The sequence below is a fragment of the Notolepis coatsorum genome (genome assembly GCF_963971535.1).
Source record: "Notolepis coatsorum genome assembly, chromosome: 1".
In the NCBI taxonomy this organism is placed as follows: Eukaryota; Metazoa; Chordata; class Actinopteri; order Aulopiformes; family Paralepididae; genus Notolepis; species Notolepis coatsorum.
The window spans coordinates 71,612,591-71,627,114 of NC_140165.1; the positions used below are offsets into that span (position 1 = coordinate 71,612,591).

General features: G+C 41.7%; 1 protein-coding gene across 1 annotated transcript in view; it reads right to left on the reverse strand.

Annotated features, from left to right (window-relative positions):
* tmem209 (transmembrane protein 209) overlaps window positions 1-14,524 on the reverse strand; it is a 95,879-nt gene that overhangs the window by 52,853 nt on the left and 28,502 nt on the right. Inside the window, exons 6-7 of the mRNA XM_084335637.1 lie at window positions 11,224-11,428; window positions 944-1,119 (exon numbers count right to left, since the gene is read on the reverse strand). Of these exons, the coding sequence (XP_084191763.1) occupies window positions 944-1,119; window positions 11,224-11,428 (381 nt within the window). The remainder of the gene's footprint in view (window positions 1-943; window positions 1,120-11,223; window positions 11,429-14,524) is intronic.

Here is a 14,524-nt window from a genome sequence, read left to right on the forward strand (position 1 = left end):
GTAACGTGTGGGAGGCTCACACTACCCCCGCCATTTTCCTGTCTCTGCTGTGCAGGCGTCCCCCAACCGACCTGTAGGAGTCGCTGTCCACAACGTCCAAATTACCACAATGGCTGCCCAGACTGGAAGGTGTTAAGTGGGGGGGGGGGGGGGTTACAGTATAATAGCAATGCTTTCTGGGTAAAGTGGTTCATCTTGGTTAATAAAGAGACAGATTGAAAAGTATCCAATGTGAAGATCCCTCAAAAGGATCTCAAGTCTGTGTTGAGTCACATATAAGATTAATGTATGATCCAGTATTGCTTCAGCTGGTTTCCATGAACCGCACTGCAATAAGGTTATGGTCCGTTAAGGTCCTAGTTTCTCTACCTTTCTGTGAACGCCTAGCAAAAAAATGGCGTTGCAATCTGATGAAAAATGGCGGAGAAATGTATTATATACATTTATAAAAAAAGTTTTTCATGTCTGGTAAAATTTTAGCATGGTGTTATACACCGTCAAAGATGAAAAGATTAAGTTAATTTATATTCTCCTTTGGTTCATTACAATTAGCTCAACAGACACAATATTTCTGACACTGGGAATACATTCCCTGAGATCCCTAGATACCAAGAACATGTAATGGACCTTGTAGAAGTGGAGCAATCTTCCATTTACTTAGGTATGTATTTTTAGGCGGATTTTCTGAAAATATGGCTAGGGCTTAACCCTTTCAATGCCACACTACAGAAGGTTAACCCTTTACTATCACACTACCGATGGTTACCTTCTGTAGTGTGGCAGTGAAAAGGTTAACCTTCTGTGTATCGTCGCAGTGAAAGGGTTAACCGTTTGGTAGTGTGGCAGTGAAAGGGTTTAAGAGGTTAAGTCGCACCCCTAGTCAGGATTTGTTTAAAAAAAAAAAAAAAAAAAAAAAAAAAAGAGCCCCAGAAAAGCACCTGACCTCCTCCGCAGCCTGCTTGGAGCCCAGGTCCGTCTCATCTTTGTGGGCTGAGGGGGCTTGAGAGCGGCAGGCCGGCTGGTACTGGAACTTCCTCAGACTCTGGGCGTAGTCGCCCACCGAGCGGCTGTAGTTCCAGAAGGTGGGGCTGTGGGACGGGGACGCAGACTCTGGACTCCCTGGAGCAAGAGCAGGCGTCCTGTCACTATTACATCACTATTACATCACTATTACATCCATATTACATCACCATTACATCCCTATTACATCACTATTACATCACTATTACATCCCTATTACATCACTATTACATCACTATTACAGCCCTATTACATCACCATTACATCCCTATTACATCACTATTACAGCCCTATTACATCACTATTACATCACTATTACATCACCATTACATCCCCATTACATCCCCATTACATCACTATTACAGCCCTATTACAGCCCTATTACATCACTATTACATCCCTATTACATCACTATTACATCCCTATTACATCACCATTACATCACCATTACATCCCTATTACATCACTATTACAGCCCTATTACATCACCATTACATCCCCATTACATCACTATTACAGCCCTATTACATCACTATTACATCCCTATTACAGCCCTATTACATCACCATTACATCACCATTACATCCCTATTACATCACTATTACATCACTATTACATCACTATTACATCACCATTACCAATTATTATTGGTACTGGGCTGCTCACTAAGGTCTAATGTGAGCCGTATGCATGCCCGCCTCTCTTGGCTTAACGTTGAAAATAGATTGTCTTTTAATATACTTGTGCTGTTCAAGTTGGTCATGAGCAGTAAGACTCCTGTTTTTATACATAATCAGATTGTTTTTAGTAATACTGTGCACGAGCATTACACTAGAGGTTCCAGTAGTGGGCAGCTTGAATTGCCAGGTCCTAGAACCAGCTCTCTGGGGAGATCTTTTATTTTTAGAGCATTAACTCTGTGGAATGGCCTGCCTCGGAACCTCTGCTGCATTTACAGTAGATTCACTTTTAAAAAGAATCTTAAATTGTTTTTAAATGGTTTTTAACACTGTAAAGTGGTTTTTTGTTTTTGTTTTACACTAATGTAATTTTAGCTATATTAATTGTTACAGTAGGTTCATTATGCATTGTGTGTACTGACTTTTAATAATTTTGTTTTTTTGCAATGGGGATTGTTTTTGTGTTTTTTTGTGTGTGGACCCCAGGAAGACTAGCTGGTTGCTATCGCACCAGCTAATGGGGATCCCTAATAAAATAAAATCACATCACTATTACAGCCCTATTACATCAGTATTACAGCCCTATTACATCACCATTACATCACTATTACATCACTAATACAGCCCTATTACATCACCATTACATCCCCATTACATCAATATTACAGCCCTATTACATCACCATTACAGCCCTATTACATCCCTATTACAGCCCTATTACATCACCATTACATCACCATTACATCACTATTACATCACCATTACATCACTATTACAGCCCTATTACATCACCATTACAGCCCTATTACAGCCCTATTACATCACTATTACAGCCCTATTACATCACTATTACATCACTATTACAGCCCTATTACATCACTATTACATCACCATTACATCCCTATTACATCACTATTACATCACTATTACAGCCCTATTACATCACTATTACAGCCCTATTACAGCCCTATTACATCACCATTACAGCCCTATTACATCACCATTACAGCCCTATTACAGCCCTATTACATCACCATTACATCACCATTACATCACTATTACATCACTATTACAGCCCTATTACAGCCCTATTACATCACCATTACATCACTATTACAGCCCTATTACATCACCATTACATCCCCATTACATCAATATTACAGCCCTATTACAGCCCTATTACATCACTATTACATCACTATTACAGCCCTATTACATCACCATTACATCCCTATTACATCAATATTACATCACTATTACATCACCATTACATCACCATTACATCACTATTACAGCCCTATTACAGCCCTATTACAGCCCTGTGAACAGACGGCATATCCCTGTGGCGTGAGACAACCGTCTAACTAAATTAGAGCCGCTGCTAACGACTATTTAATAATCAACTCATCCACTGATCATTTTAGTGATTCATCTGATGAATCAGATTTTCATCCAGAAAACACTGACAATTGAACATTCATTCACATTTACTTAACATTTTTCCTATGTGGCGTAGTGGGCAAGGCGCTCGCCACGAATGACGGAGACGCTGGGCTTGCCTGTTCGAGCCCAGCGCTCCACATTGCTTTCAGTTTAGCTGGTCGTTCATACTAATACACATTGGCCGTATTAGGGGGTGGGAAACTGATGGGTGGGGATCGGGCGTTGTGGACAGCGACTCCTACAGGTCGGTTGGTGCGCCTGCGCAGTAGAATCAGGAAGTGTCGGGGGCAGCGTGAGCCTCCCACGCGTTACTCCTCGCCACTGAGAGATCGAGCTGCGCAGGTGAAAAGATGCGACTGCTGTTACCTCAAGTACCGGAGGGGACTTGTGCTATGTATGACTTAGTAGGGCTGCAACCAGTGTTGGGCAAGTTACTTTAAAAAAGTAACTAGTTACAGTTACTAGTTACTTCTTCAAAAAGTAACCAGTTACAGTTACTAGTTACTTCTTCAAAAAGTAACTAGTTACTTCAGAAAGTAACTATTAAGTTACTTTCAAGTAAAATTTTGCTCAAATGTGACCCGACCTCCACCCCTCTTTAACGGAACATAAAATACATGTGCATGTTCAATTATTTATGATAAATCTAAATATTATAATGAAAACTTAATACAATACATTATTAACATAAACAATGTACACAAATCTAAACTATTTTAATGTTGCTGTGGGACAAAGTGAGACTAGCCTCCAATCAAATGCCATGTATGTATATTATTATAATTACTATGTTTATATAGTGAATCGATACAAATGAAATACCACAATAGATGTTTTGGAATTTTGATATTTATTCAACAGGCCACAACTGGGGAAAATTAAATTATGCTTGTTAAGCACTATACCAAAAATAAATAACAAATATATACTGATTGATTGAACATTTTAATTAACAGATTTCAGAATGGGTACAATACAGTACGGCTCAATACACACAATTGTTAAGGGGATGCAGACCAGAGAAAGAGTTTCGTCTTGTTTACATCAGGGTCCCCCATTTTCAATTCATGACATTTATGACGAAAGTCTTTCTCTGGTCTGCATCCCCTTAACAATTGTATGTATTGAGCTGTACTGTACTGTACCCATTCTGCAATCTGTTAATAAACGTTTCAATCAATCAATCAATGACATACACAACATACAGATATAAGAATCTAATCGAATCATCTAAACTAATCTAATCATTACATTTAAGACATGCATGACATACAGAGATATATATATCTCTGAGCAGCTGAAGCCTGTGCTATTAAACCAGGAAGTGCAGCACTGTTGATAAGGCTGTCAGCACTGCAGTATAGCCACTCAGTGCCCTGCGCTGCAAAGAGTGAACACTGAACACAAAACGCTCAAGGACACGCGGTCTCATGTTGACATTGTGTTGTTCGTTGGATTCGTTTTTGAGCTCAAAACGTACACTACACGGACCGCGGTCTCATGCTGACTGATCAGTGATCGCTTGTCTTGTCGCGCTGTACTGTCAGACTCTGGATGCTTTAGACACCCGCCCACCTCCACCTCTGATTGGCTTACCATGACATTGTATTCAACCTCAGCCAATCGTCAGCATGTATGCTTGGCTCGCGCACTGTCCACTAAACAAGGAAGAACATTATTATTGCCTCTCGGCGCAGAGATATGTCTGATGAAAGAAACAGGTTCATTCATAGTAACGCGCCGTATTTTTTTGTAGTAACGGTAACGACGTTATTAAGATTGGAAGAGTAATCCGTTAGATTACTTGTTACTGAAAAAACGAACGCCGTTAGTAACGAAGTTACTTATAGTGCCGTTATTCCCATCACTGGCTGCAACTAATGACTAATTTGGTAGTCGACTAATCTGCCGATTATTTTTTCGATTAGTCGACTAATTGAAAACCAATGTAAACAACAACAAATTTTTTTTTTTTTTTTTTTTTTTTTTTTTTTTTTTTTATTACCTATCTTTGTGAAAGTGGCTTCTCAGCTCTGGCCCAGCTGAAGACAGAGCAGAGGAACAGATTGGACATTGAGCATGAATGAATGAATGAATGAATGAATGAATGAATGAAAACTTTATTTAACAGATTGCAGAATGGGTACAATACAGTACGGCTCAATACATACAATTGTTAAGGGGATGCAGACCTGAGAAAGACGTTTGTCTTGTTTCCATCAGGGTCCCCCATTTTCAATTCATATAGACATTTATGACATACACAACATACATGACATTTATGGCATAGGGACATATAGGTATTTAGTACTGATACATTTGTGACATAGGCGGTATTCAAATATACAGTACTGTTACCCCTAGATCCTGACAGAGTATATACATATGATGGGGAGGGGACTGTACATTAGGAGGGGGTGGGTGGGTGGGTGGGAGGGAAATATACATACGGCGGGGAGGGAATATATACATGCGGTGGGGAGGAGACTGTCTATTAGGAGGTGGTGGGGGTTTTGGGCATTTACGGTGGCCAGTTTCGAATTGCAGCCTCCCGTAGGTGCTCTTTAAGGGCGGTTTTGAATGTGGGCAGGGATTCACATTCCTTTACAGCTTTGGGTAGGGCGTTCCACATTGTTGTGGCATAATTGCGAAACGTGTTTAGTCCCTTGTTTGAGCCGAATCTGGGTTTAACATGATTTGTTGAGCTTCCTCTGGTGTAGTGGTTGTGGTATTCACTGACCTTTGGGAAGTATTTTGACATGTACATGGGCACCCCGGTCGTATAGTGTATCTTGTAGACCAGGCCCATTGCAAGTTGCTGTACTCTGTCGTCTACTCTAAGCCATCCTAGGTTGGCAAAGTGGGCAGGGGTGAGGTGGGTTCTGGGGTTCAGGTCAAGTAGTAGTCTGACCAGTTTGTTTTGTGATGTTTGTAATTTTGTTTTAAGCGCCTTTGAGGTGCTTTGGTACCATGAGGTGCACGCATAGTCATAGTACCCTTGAATGAGTGCTCCTGCCAGAGTCTTCAGGGTATTCTTGTTTACCAGAGAGGAGATCCGGTACAAGAATCTAGTTCGTTGGTTGACTTTTTTTATTACATTGGATGCCATTTTGTCACAGGAAAGATTTGCCTCTAGGATGGAACCCAGGTAGGTAATTTCGTCTTTCCTTGTGACAATATTGTCACCCACTGTAACCGAGAAGCCGTCGGTCTTGCTGAGTTTGTTATTTGAACCGAAGAGAATGGACTCTGTTTTGCCCATGTGTAATGATAGTTTGTTATCAGCGAGCCATATGCAGATTGCCTAGTTCCGTGCTGAGGGTTTTTTCAACCTGCAATTTGTTCTTGTCAGAGACCAGCAGGGCTGAGTCGTCCGCAAACAGGAACAAGTTGCAGTCACAGGCTGACGACATGTCATTTGCATAAATTAGGAAGAGTAGCGGTCCTAGTATGCTTCCTTGTGGAACACCACAGCTCACTGTGAGGGGGGGGGATAGAGCAGGGGTTCCCAAACTTTTCAGGCCAGGGCCCAGAAAATAAGGCGTCAGAGAGCCGCGGCCCAATGCACATCGTCAGGCTTTTTTTTTTTTTTTTTTTTGCCAGGTGACCGATTTTTTTAGCCAAATATCACTTCAATCCTATTAAGTTAGTTCAAGTTAGTTATTCATTTATATGTGCTATTTATGAGAGGGCTAACTTGTTGCAAAATAATAATGATAATAATAATAGCCTCATTAAAATACTATTGTTGCTTCGGTTGTTTTCAGCATTTTATGTGCATAATCTGTTATTTAGTTTGAAATGTTCGTTGAAATAAGTAGATTTTTTGTTTTTGTTTATTTATTAAGTTAATATAAAACCATATAGTCACATTTTAGAATACAATAGAATAGAATTTTAGAATACAACTAGAAACACTGTCCTGGCCTGCTTCTAAGTTCAGTGGCCTGACAAAAAAAAAATTATAAAAAAATTATAAAAAAAAAAAATAATAAAAAAAAAAAAAAAAAACTCGCGGCCCACCCGTGGCTGCTCGCGGCCCACCTTTGGGTCGCGACCCCGACTTTGGGAACCACTGGGATAGAGTACCGTTTACCTCTACCATCTGTTCTCTCCCCTCCAGGTAGGATTGCATCCAGCTCACTGATAGGCTATCAAAACCAATTGCTTTTAGCTTGTCCATTAGAATGGAGTGATTGACAGTGTCGAAGGCCTTTTGTAGGTCCAGCATGACCATGCCGCAGTATTTGCCAGCGTCCACCTCTTGTTTGATGTGGTCGTTCAAATAGAGGAGGCATGTGTCAGTGGAGTGGGACGTTCTGAAGCCAGATTGGAATTCGTAGATTAGGTTTTTTTCCGCCAGGTACTTTTCGACCTGTTCGTAGACTATTTTCTCCATGACTTTCGAGATGGAGGTAAGAATAGAAACAGGGCGGTAGTTGCCTGGGTCTAATTTGCTGCCCTTTTTGTGTAGAGGGGTCACTCTCGCAATTTTGAAGTCCTTGGGGACGTGCCCCTGTCTTATAGCATGACCTCAGAGTTGCTTGTCTACCATCACCCCAGACTTTGAGACTCTTGTCAGGACCAAACAACAACATCATAACATGATGATCCCATAGCAAATTAAAATAATGACTCATGAAACATTTGAATTTGGATCTTTAAGCCACTTTAAATGAAAATGTATTTGAAGAACAATACAGCAATCACTCATAACAAGATAAATAAATTAAATAATACAAATTAAAGTGGAAGTGTACTTTAAATAACTTTTGTTTGCTGTGTGTGAGAGGAGTCCGTGTGTGTGTGTATGTGTGTGTGTCTTACTCTGATCGCTGTGTGAGTGAGAGGAGTGTGCAATTTGTGTGTGTGTCTTACTCTGATCGCTGTGTGAGTGAGAGGTGTGTACTGTGTAATTTATGTGTGTGTGTCTTACTCTGATCGCTGTGTGTGAGTGAGAGGAGTGTGAATGTGTGTGTGTCTTACTCTGATCGCTGTGTGTGAGAGAGGAGTGTGAATGTGTGTGTGTCTTACTCTGATCGCTGTGTGTGAGTGAGAGGAGTGTGTATGTGTGTGTGTCTTACTCTGATCGCTGTGTGTGAGTGAGAGGAGTGTGAATGTGTCTTACTCTGATCGCTGTGTGTGAGTGAGAGGAGTGTGTATGTGTGTGTCTTACTCTGATCGCTGTGTGTGAGTGAGAGGAGTGCGTGTGTAATGTATTGTGTGTCTAGTCTGATCATCATCTCCTGCAGGGGAACAATGTTTTCAATGTCCAAAATTTGCTATGGGATCATCATGTTATGATGTTGTCTGGAACCCTGAGAAGCCACTCTCACAAAGATAGGTAGTACACACAAAAAAAAAAAAAAAAAAAAAAAAAAAATTAAATAGTTTTTTTTTTTTTTTTTTTTTAATGACTAATCGACGCAACAATTTCTCGTTGACGATTTTTTATAATCGACGTCGTCGATTATGTCGACTAATCGTTGCAGCCCTATGACTTAGTCCACATTGCAGCCGGCTTGTGGGAGGCAAGAAACAGCGTTCGTGACAGGGGAGGGTTGAATTGGATGATACGAAATTGGGATGGGAGAAAATATAGAAAATGGGAGAAAGTGGATAAAAAAATAATAATAATTGCCCAGTCATCTATTCACCTTTGTTTAATACACACAGCGGTGTCTCTAATGTTATCTAGCTACTGATAGCTCCCGATATCATCAGTTTGGTGCTGGCTGGTTAACGTGAGCTAGCGTTAGCTTCTAGCCACAATGCTATACTGTTATACTGGCATATTCCATTCACGTTAGCATGTAGCCAACAATGTAGCTAACAATATCGCAGATCCTTTTTGAGACTAAACTATCCGCTCTTGGTGGTCACTTGTGTTGATGTTAGTTTTGTTTCATCAACAAATGAGAGGCAGAACACACAGTGAATGTATCCGTTTTGTTTATTGCACTTTTATTACACTTTGCTGAAAAATAAGTGCTGCATTGGGTAAATAGGCATTTAAAGATGGCGGCGCCTTGTTGACATTTTCTTTGCAGGAAGTGTATTGGCACATTCAAGTTCTGATTGGTTGAAAATTGCCTTCATGTTCGCCACCTACTGCCACCTACTGCTTTGGCAGTGTACTACATCACTGCACTCAGGTTGCAAAACGTATGTCTCACTCGGCTACCGCTACGTTGCGACCTGGAAAAGCGAAACTCATCTGAAAACGAAACTAAGGTGTAACCGCAGCCTCATTGGTGAAGTGTAACGCGTGGGAGGGCACGCTATCTCCACCAAGTCCTGCCCCGCTTAGCAAGCGCCGAGACCTGACCTGTAGGCGTCGCTGTCCACAACGCCAGATTCCCACCCGCCAGCTTCCCCACCCTCTAATACTGCCAAATTGTATTAGTGTGAACGGCCAGCCAAGCTGGTGACAACGCCGGGAGCTGGATTCGAACACGCAAATCCAGCGTCTCCAGCGTTGGTGACGAACGCAATCTCCGCTACGCCACCTGACCGCCTTTTGTAATTTTTTTTAATTTATATATTATATTTATGATAATTATTATAATTATTATTATTAAATAGAATACTCTTCTATAGGCTTGCCATGGTAATTAGTGATACTGGTGTCATTCTGTGTTCAGGCATCCACTTGCTTACTGCCCCTTTAAACTTATCCTTGCTAAGTTTCAGTTTCACTTCCAGATAATTTAACTTCACGACGAGACTGAATACTAGAGAACAAATGACATAATACAACAATGGCAGAGGATTATTTGGATTTAAACACAGTGGAGCTCAGATGATCTGTCCGGAAAAGTAGGTTTCTTCTTTTTATTTGATTGTGCGCCTGTGAGTCCGGCGGGCCGCGGGGGAGAATGTTGATGTGTTTGTTGCCGCGCGTGTGTGTGTGTGTGTGTGTGTGTGTGCGTGCGTGCGTGCGTGCGTGCGTGCGTGCGACGCGTGTGTGTTTAACTTTCTTTCCATTGGTTTCATTTAGTTAACGAACAAGAAAACGAAAGAAAACTGTAATGACCCTGCAGCTGGTCCAATTGTAAATGTGCCTTTCTCCTCCGTGCACTTTCACCGCTCTGAAGTCTGAACTCGGTGTGCCCGGCCACGCACGCTGTTCTCGCACGGACCTCGCGAGTGCCTGCATGTGGGTGTGTTTGCGCTGTGGGGCGTATTCGTCGCATGGGTGCGCGTACCGCACCGTGACGGCCGTACCGTAAATTCGCGGGACGAATACGCGTACCGTTACACCCCTAGTTAATACAAATGTTGAGATTGTTGGTGAACAACTAACTTTAGGTTAGTTTTAACATTAGATGCAGCTACAGGCAATCGATGAGGAGTTTTTTTTATCGGCAGCGCGTCAAAGCCATATATAATAGAATAGCCCTGTGGTGGGTAGGCACGACAGCGCAGATCGATACTACCGTTGTATTAAATTTATTGATGTTTAACTTGTCCCTGTGTCCAGTCCTTTCGGTCTCTAGCCCCACCCGTTAATTGTAAACAAAGATGCATGTAATTGTATTAACGTTATTGTGCGTTGTAGCTATGTTATACATTCTGAATGGCATTAACGTTAGTTGGTTAGCTATTTAGCTAATGTTGATAGCATTGAATAGCATCAACGCTAGCTGGCTATAACGAATTCTCACAAGCTGTTTCGAGTTTTCTCATAGCCGCGAGTAATCTATTACTCACGCCCATCCCTAGTTAAAACACACCTAGCTGTCATTAGGTCTAGTTAAAACACACACCTAGCTGTCATTAGGTCTAGTTAAAACACACCTAGCTGTCATTAGGTCTAGTTAAAACACACCTAGCTGTCATTAGGTCTAGTTAAAACACACCTAGCTGTCATTAGGTCTAGTTAAAACACACCTAGCTGTCATTAGGTCTAGTTAAAACACACCTAGCTGTCAAATAGGTCTAGTTAAAACACACCTAGCTGTCATTAGGTCTAGTTAAAACACACCTAGCTGTCATTAGGTCTAGTTAAAACACACCTAGCTGTCATTAGGTCTAGTTAAAACACACCTAGCTGTCATTAGGCCTAGTTAAAACACACCTAGCTGGCTGCGATGGCTCTTCTCCTCCTCAGTCCGCAGGAACCTCTCCAGGGTCTTCAGGTCCTCCATGTAGTCCTCCTTGCCCTCAGGGGAGGTGAACACGGAGGGGGAGGTGCGGTAGCGGGCCCTGAGGCCGGAGCCCTCCATCGGGCCAATGCTGCTGGGATAGGGGGAGGAGCCGGGGGAGGGGCTGTAACTCAACACCTGACAACACATGAAGAAGCAACACATGAACGCAATGTTATCGTCATCGTTTTACCATTCAGATTGCAATGTGATCAATTGTGTCAGAATATGTCTCATTTTAACCCTTTCACTACCACACTACAGCCGGTTAACCTTTCACTACCACACTACAGAAGGTTAACCTTTCACTACCACACTACAGAAGGTTAACCTTTCACTACCACACTACAGACGGTTAACCGTTTCACTACCACACTACAGACGGTTAACCTTTCACTACCACACTACAGAAGGTTAACCTTTTCACTACCACACTACAGAAGGTTAACTCTTTCACTACCACACTACAGAAGGTTAACCTTTCACTACCACACTACAGAAGGTTAACCTTTCACTACCACACTACAGAAGGTTAACCTTTCACTACCACACTACAGACGGTTAACCTTTCACTACCACACTACAGGTTAACCTTTCACTACCACACTACAGAAGGTTAACCTTTCACTACCACACTACAGAAGATTAACCCTTTCACTACCACACTACAGAAGGTTAACCTTTCACTACCACACTACAGAAGGTTAACCTTTCACTACCACACTACAGAAGGTTAACCTTTCACTACCACACTACAGAAGGTTAACCTTTCACTACCACACTACAGAAGGTTAACCTTTCACTACCACACTACAGAAGGTTAACCTTTCACTACCATACTACAGAAGGTTAACCGGAAGCGGGAGTGGAGCGGAGCTAAGTTTTTTTTTTTATCCACTTTTTCTCCCATTTTCTATATTTTCTCCCATCCCAATTTTCGTATCATCCAATTCAACCCTCCCCTGTCACGAACGCTGTTTCTTGCCTCCCACAAGCCGGCTGCAATGTGGACTAAGTCATACATAGCACAAGTCCCCTCCGGTACTTGAGGTAACAGCAGTCGCATCTTTTCACCTGGGCAGCTCGATCTCTCAGTGGCGAGGAGTAACGCGTGGGAGGCTCACGCTGCCCCCGACACTTCCTGATTCTACTGCGCAGGCGCACCAACCGACCTGTAGGAGTCGCTGTCCACAACGCCCGATCCCCACCCATCAGTTTCCCACCCCCTAATACGGCCAATGTGTATTAGTATGAACGACCAGCTAAACTGAAAGCAATGTGGAGCGCTGGGCTCGAACAGGCGAGCCCAGCGTCTCCGCATTCGTGGCGAGCGCCTTGCCCACTACGCCACGTAGCCGCCCGGAGCGGAGCTAAGTTAACAATATACTCGTTATCATCATACAAAGATTTTCCGGGAGTAAATACTTGATATCTTAGTCATAACCATAGTTGCAAGACGTTATAATGAAAAGCACACGTTAAAGAATGATACAGGGCTGGACGGTATGGTCTAAAATTTATATCACAGTATAATTTGAAGGATAGACGGTAATGGTATATATAGGGATGCCCCGATCACGTTTTTTGCCACAGATAACGATCACTGATCGTCTTGAGCCATATCGGCCGATACCGATATTTATTAATTTAATTAATTTATATAATTTTTTTTATAAAATATATATATTATATAGACTTGTACTTGTATTATCTGCAAGACATCGCCACCACGCAACAAGTCAAAATGCTCGCTATCTGCAAACAGCTCCACTGTCTGTGTGTACTCGAGTAGCCTCCAGCTACAGCCAGGATTCTCCGGCGCTGCAGCTGGACCCTAGTATTGGTATAAATCACATTCAGCAAGCCCTCAGCTCGAATACGCATCGAATCAATGTTATAAGACATTGATATCAGGAGCTATCTGTAGCTACTGCTAGCCGGCTAGATCAGTGGTTCCCAAAGTCGGGGTCGCGACCCAAAGGTGGGCCGCGAGCAGCCACGGATGGGTCGCGAGATGATTTAAAAAAAAACAAAAAAAAATAAAAAATAAACATTTTTTTTTATTTTATTTTTTTTATTTTTTTTTTATTTTTTTTTCAGGCCACTGAACTTAGAAGCAGGCCAGGACAGTGTTTCTAGTTGTATTCTAAAATTCTATTCTATTGTATTCTAAAATGTGACTATATGGTTTTATATTAACTTAATAAATAAACAAAAACGAAAAATCTACTTATTTCAACGAACATTTCAAACTAAATAACAGATTATGCACATAAAACGCTGAAAACAACCGAAGCAACAATAGTATTTTAATGAGGCTATTATTATTATCATTATTATTTTGCAACAAGTTAGCCCTCTCATAAATAGCACATATAAATTAATAACTAACTTGAACTAAATTAATAGGATTGAAGTGATATTTGGCTAAAAAAATCGGTCGCCTGACAAAAAAAAAAAAAAAAAGAAAAGCCAGACGATGTGCATTGGGCCGCGGCTCTCTGACGCCTTATTTTCTGGGCCCCGGCCTGAAAAGTTTGGGAACCCCTGGGCTAGATAACGTTAAGACAACGCCTCAGTGAACTATTTAGTTTAGAGCTAACGTGAGCTACCGAGTCAACGGATGTAACTTATCATGCACTCGACTATTGCTGGAGCATTTGTTGATATCAGCAGCTATCAGTAGCTAGCCAGCTAGATAACGTTAGACAATGCCTCATGTAGTCACTGAGTCATTTAGTTTAAACAGTAACGTTAGCTCGGTAGGTAGCCAACGTTAGCTCACGTCGCATGACTAGCAGACTGCGAGGCTCTTGTTTACATGAGTGCGGGAGGGGCTGGGGGGAGGAGGCGCTGTACGCTGCAAGCAGCTATGTGTGTCTGAGAGAGAAGTCAGCAGTGACTGTGAGATCTCCGCTAAGAATTGGATCATGTTTTTCGATCGGTTTTGACGATCGGCAAAAATAAAGCATTATCACCGATCACCGATCGCATATTTATACTGATTATCGGCCGATAACGATCGGGGCATCCCTATATATCACGGTATATTCATTTATCTTAAAATGTCTATATAATGCTTCTGAAGGGGTAAAACACTGGCAGCTATTACTGTACTCTTGTATTACTAGGACATATTTCACATAGTACAGAGGTATTTTAAGAACATTTATTGTGCAAAACTGCAATAGAAAAATGCAAAACCTTTTCTCAAGTTACTTCCATCTCTGAAAA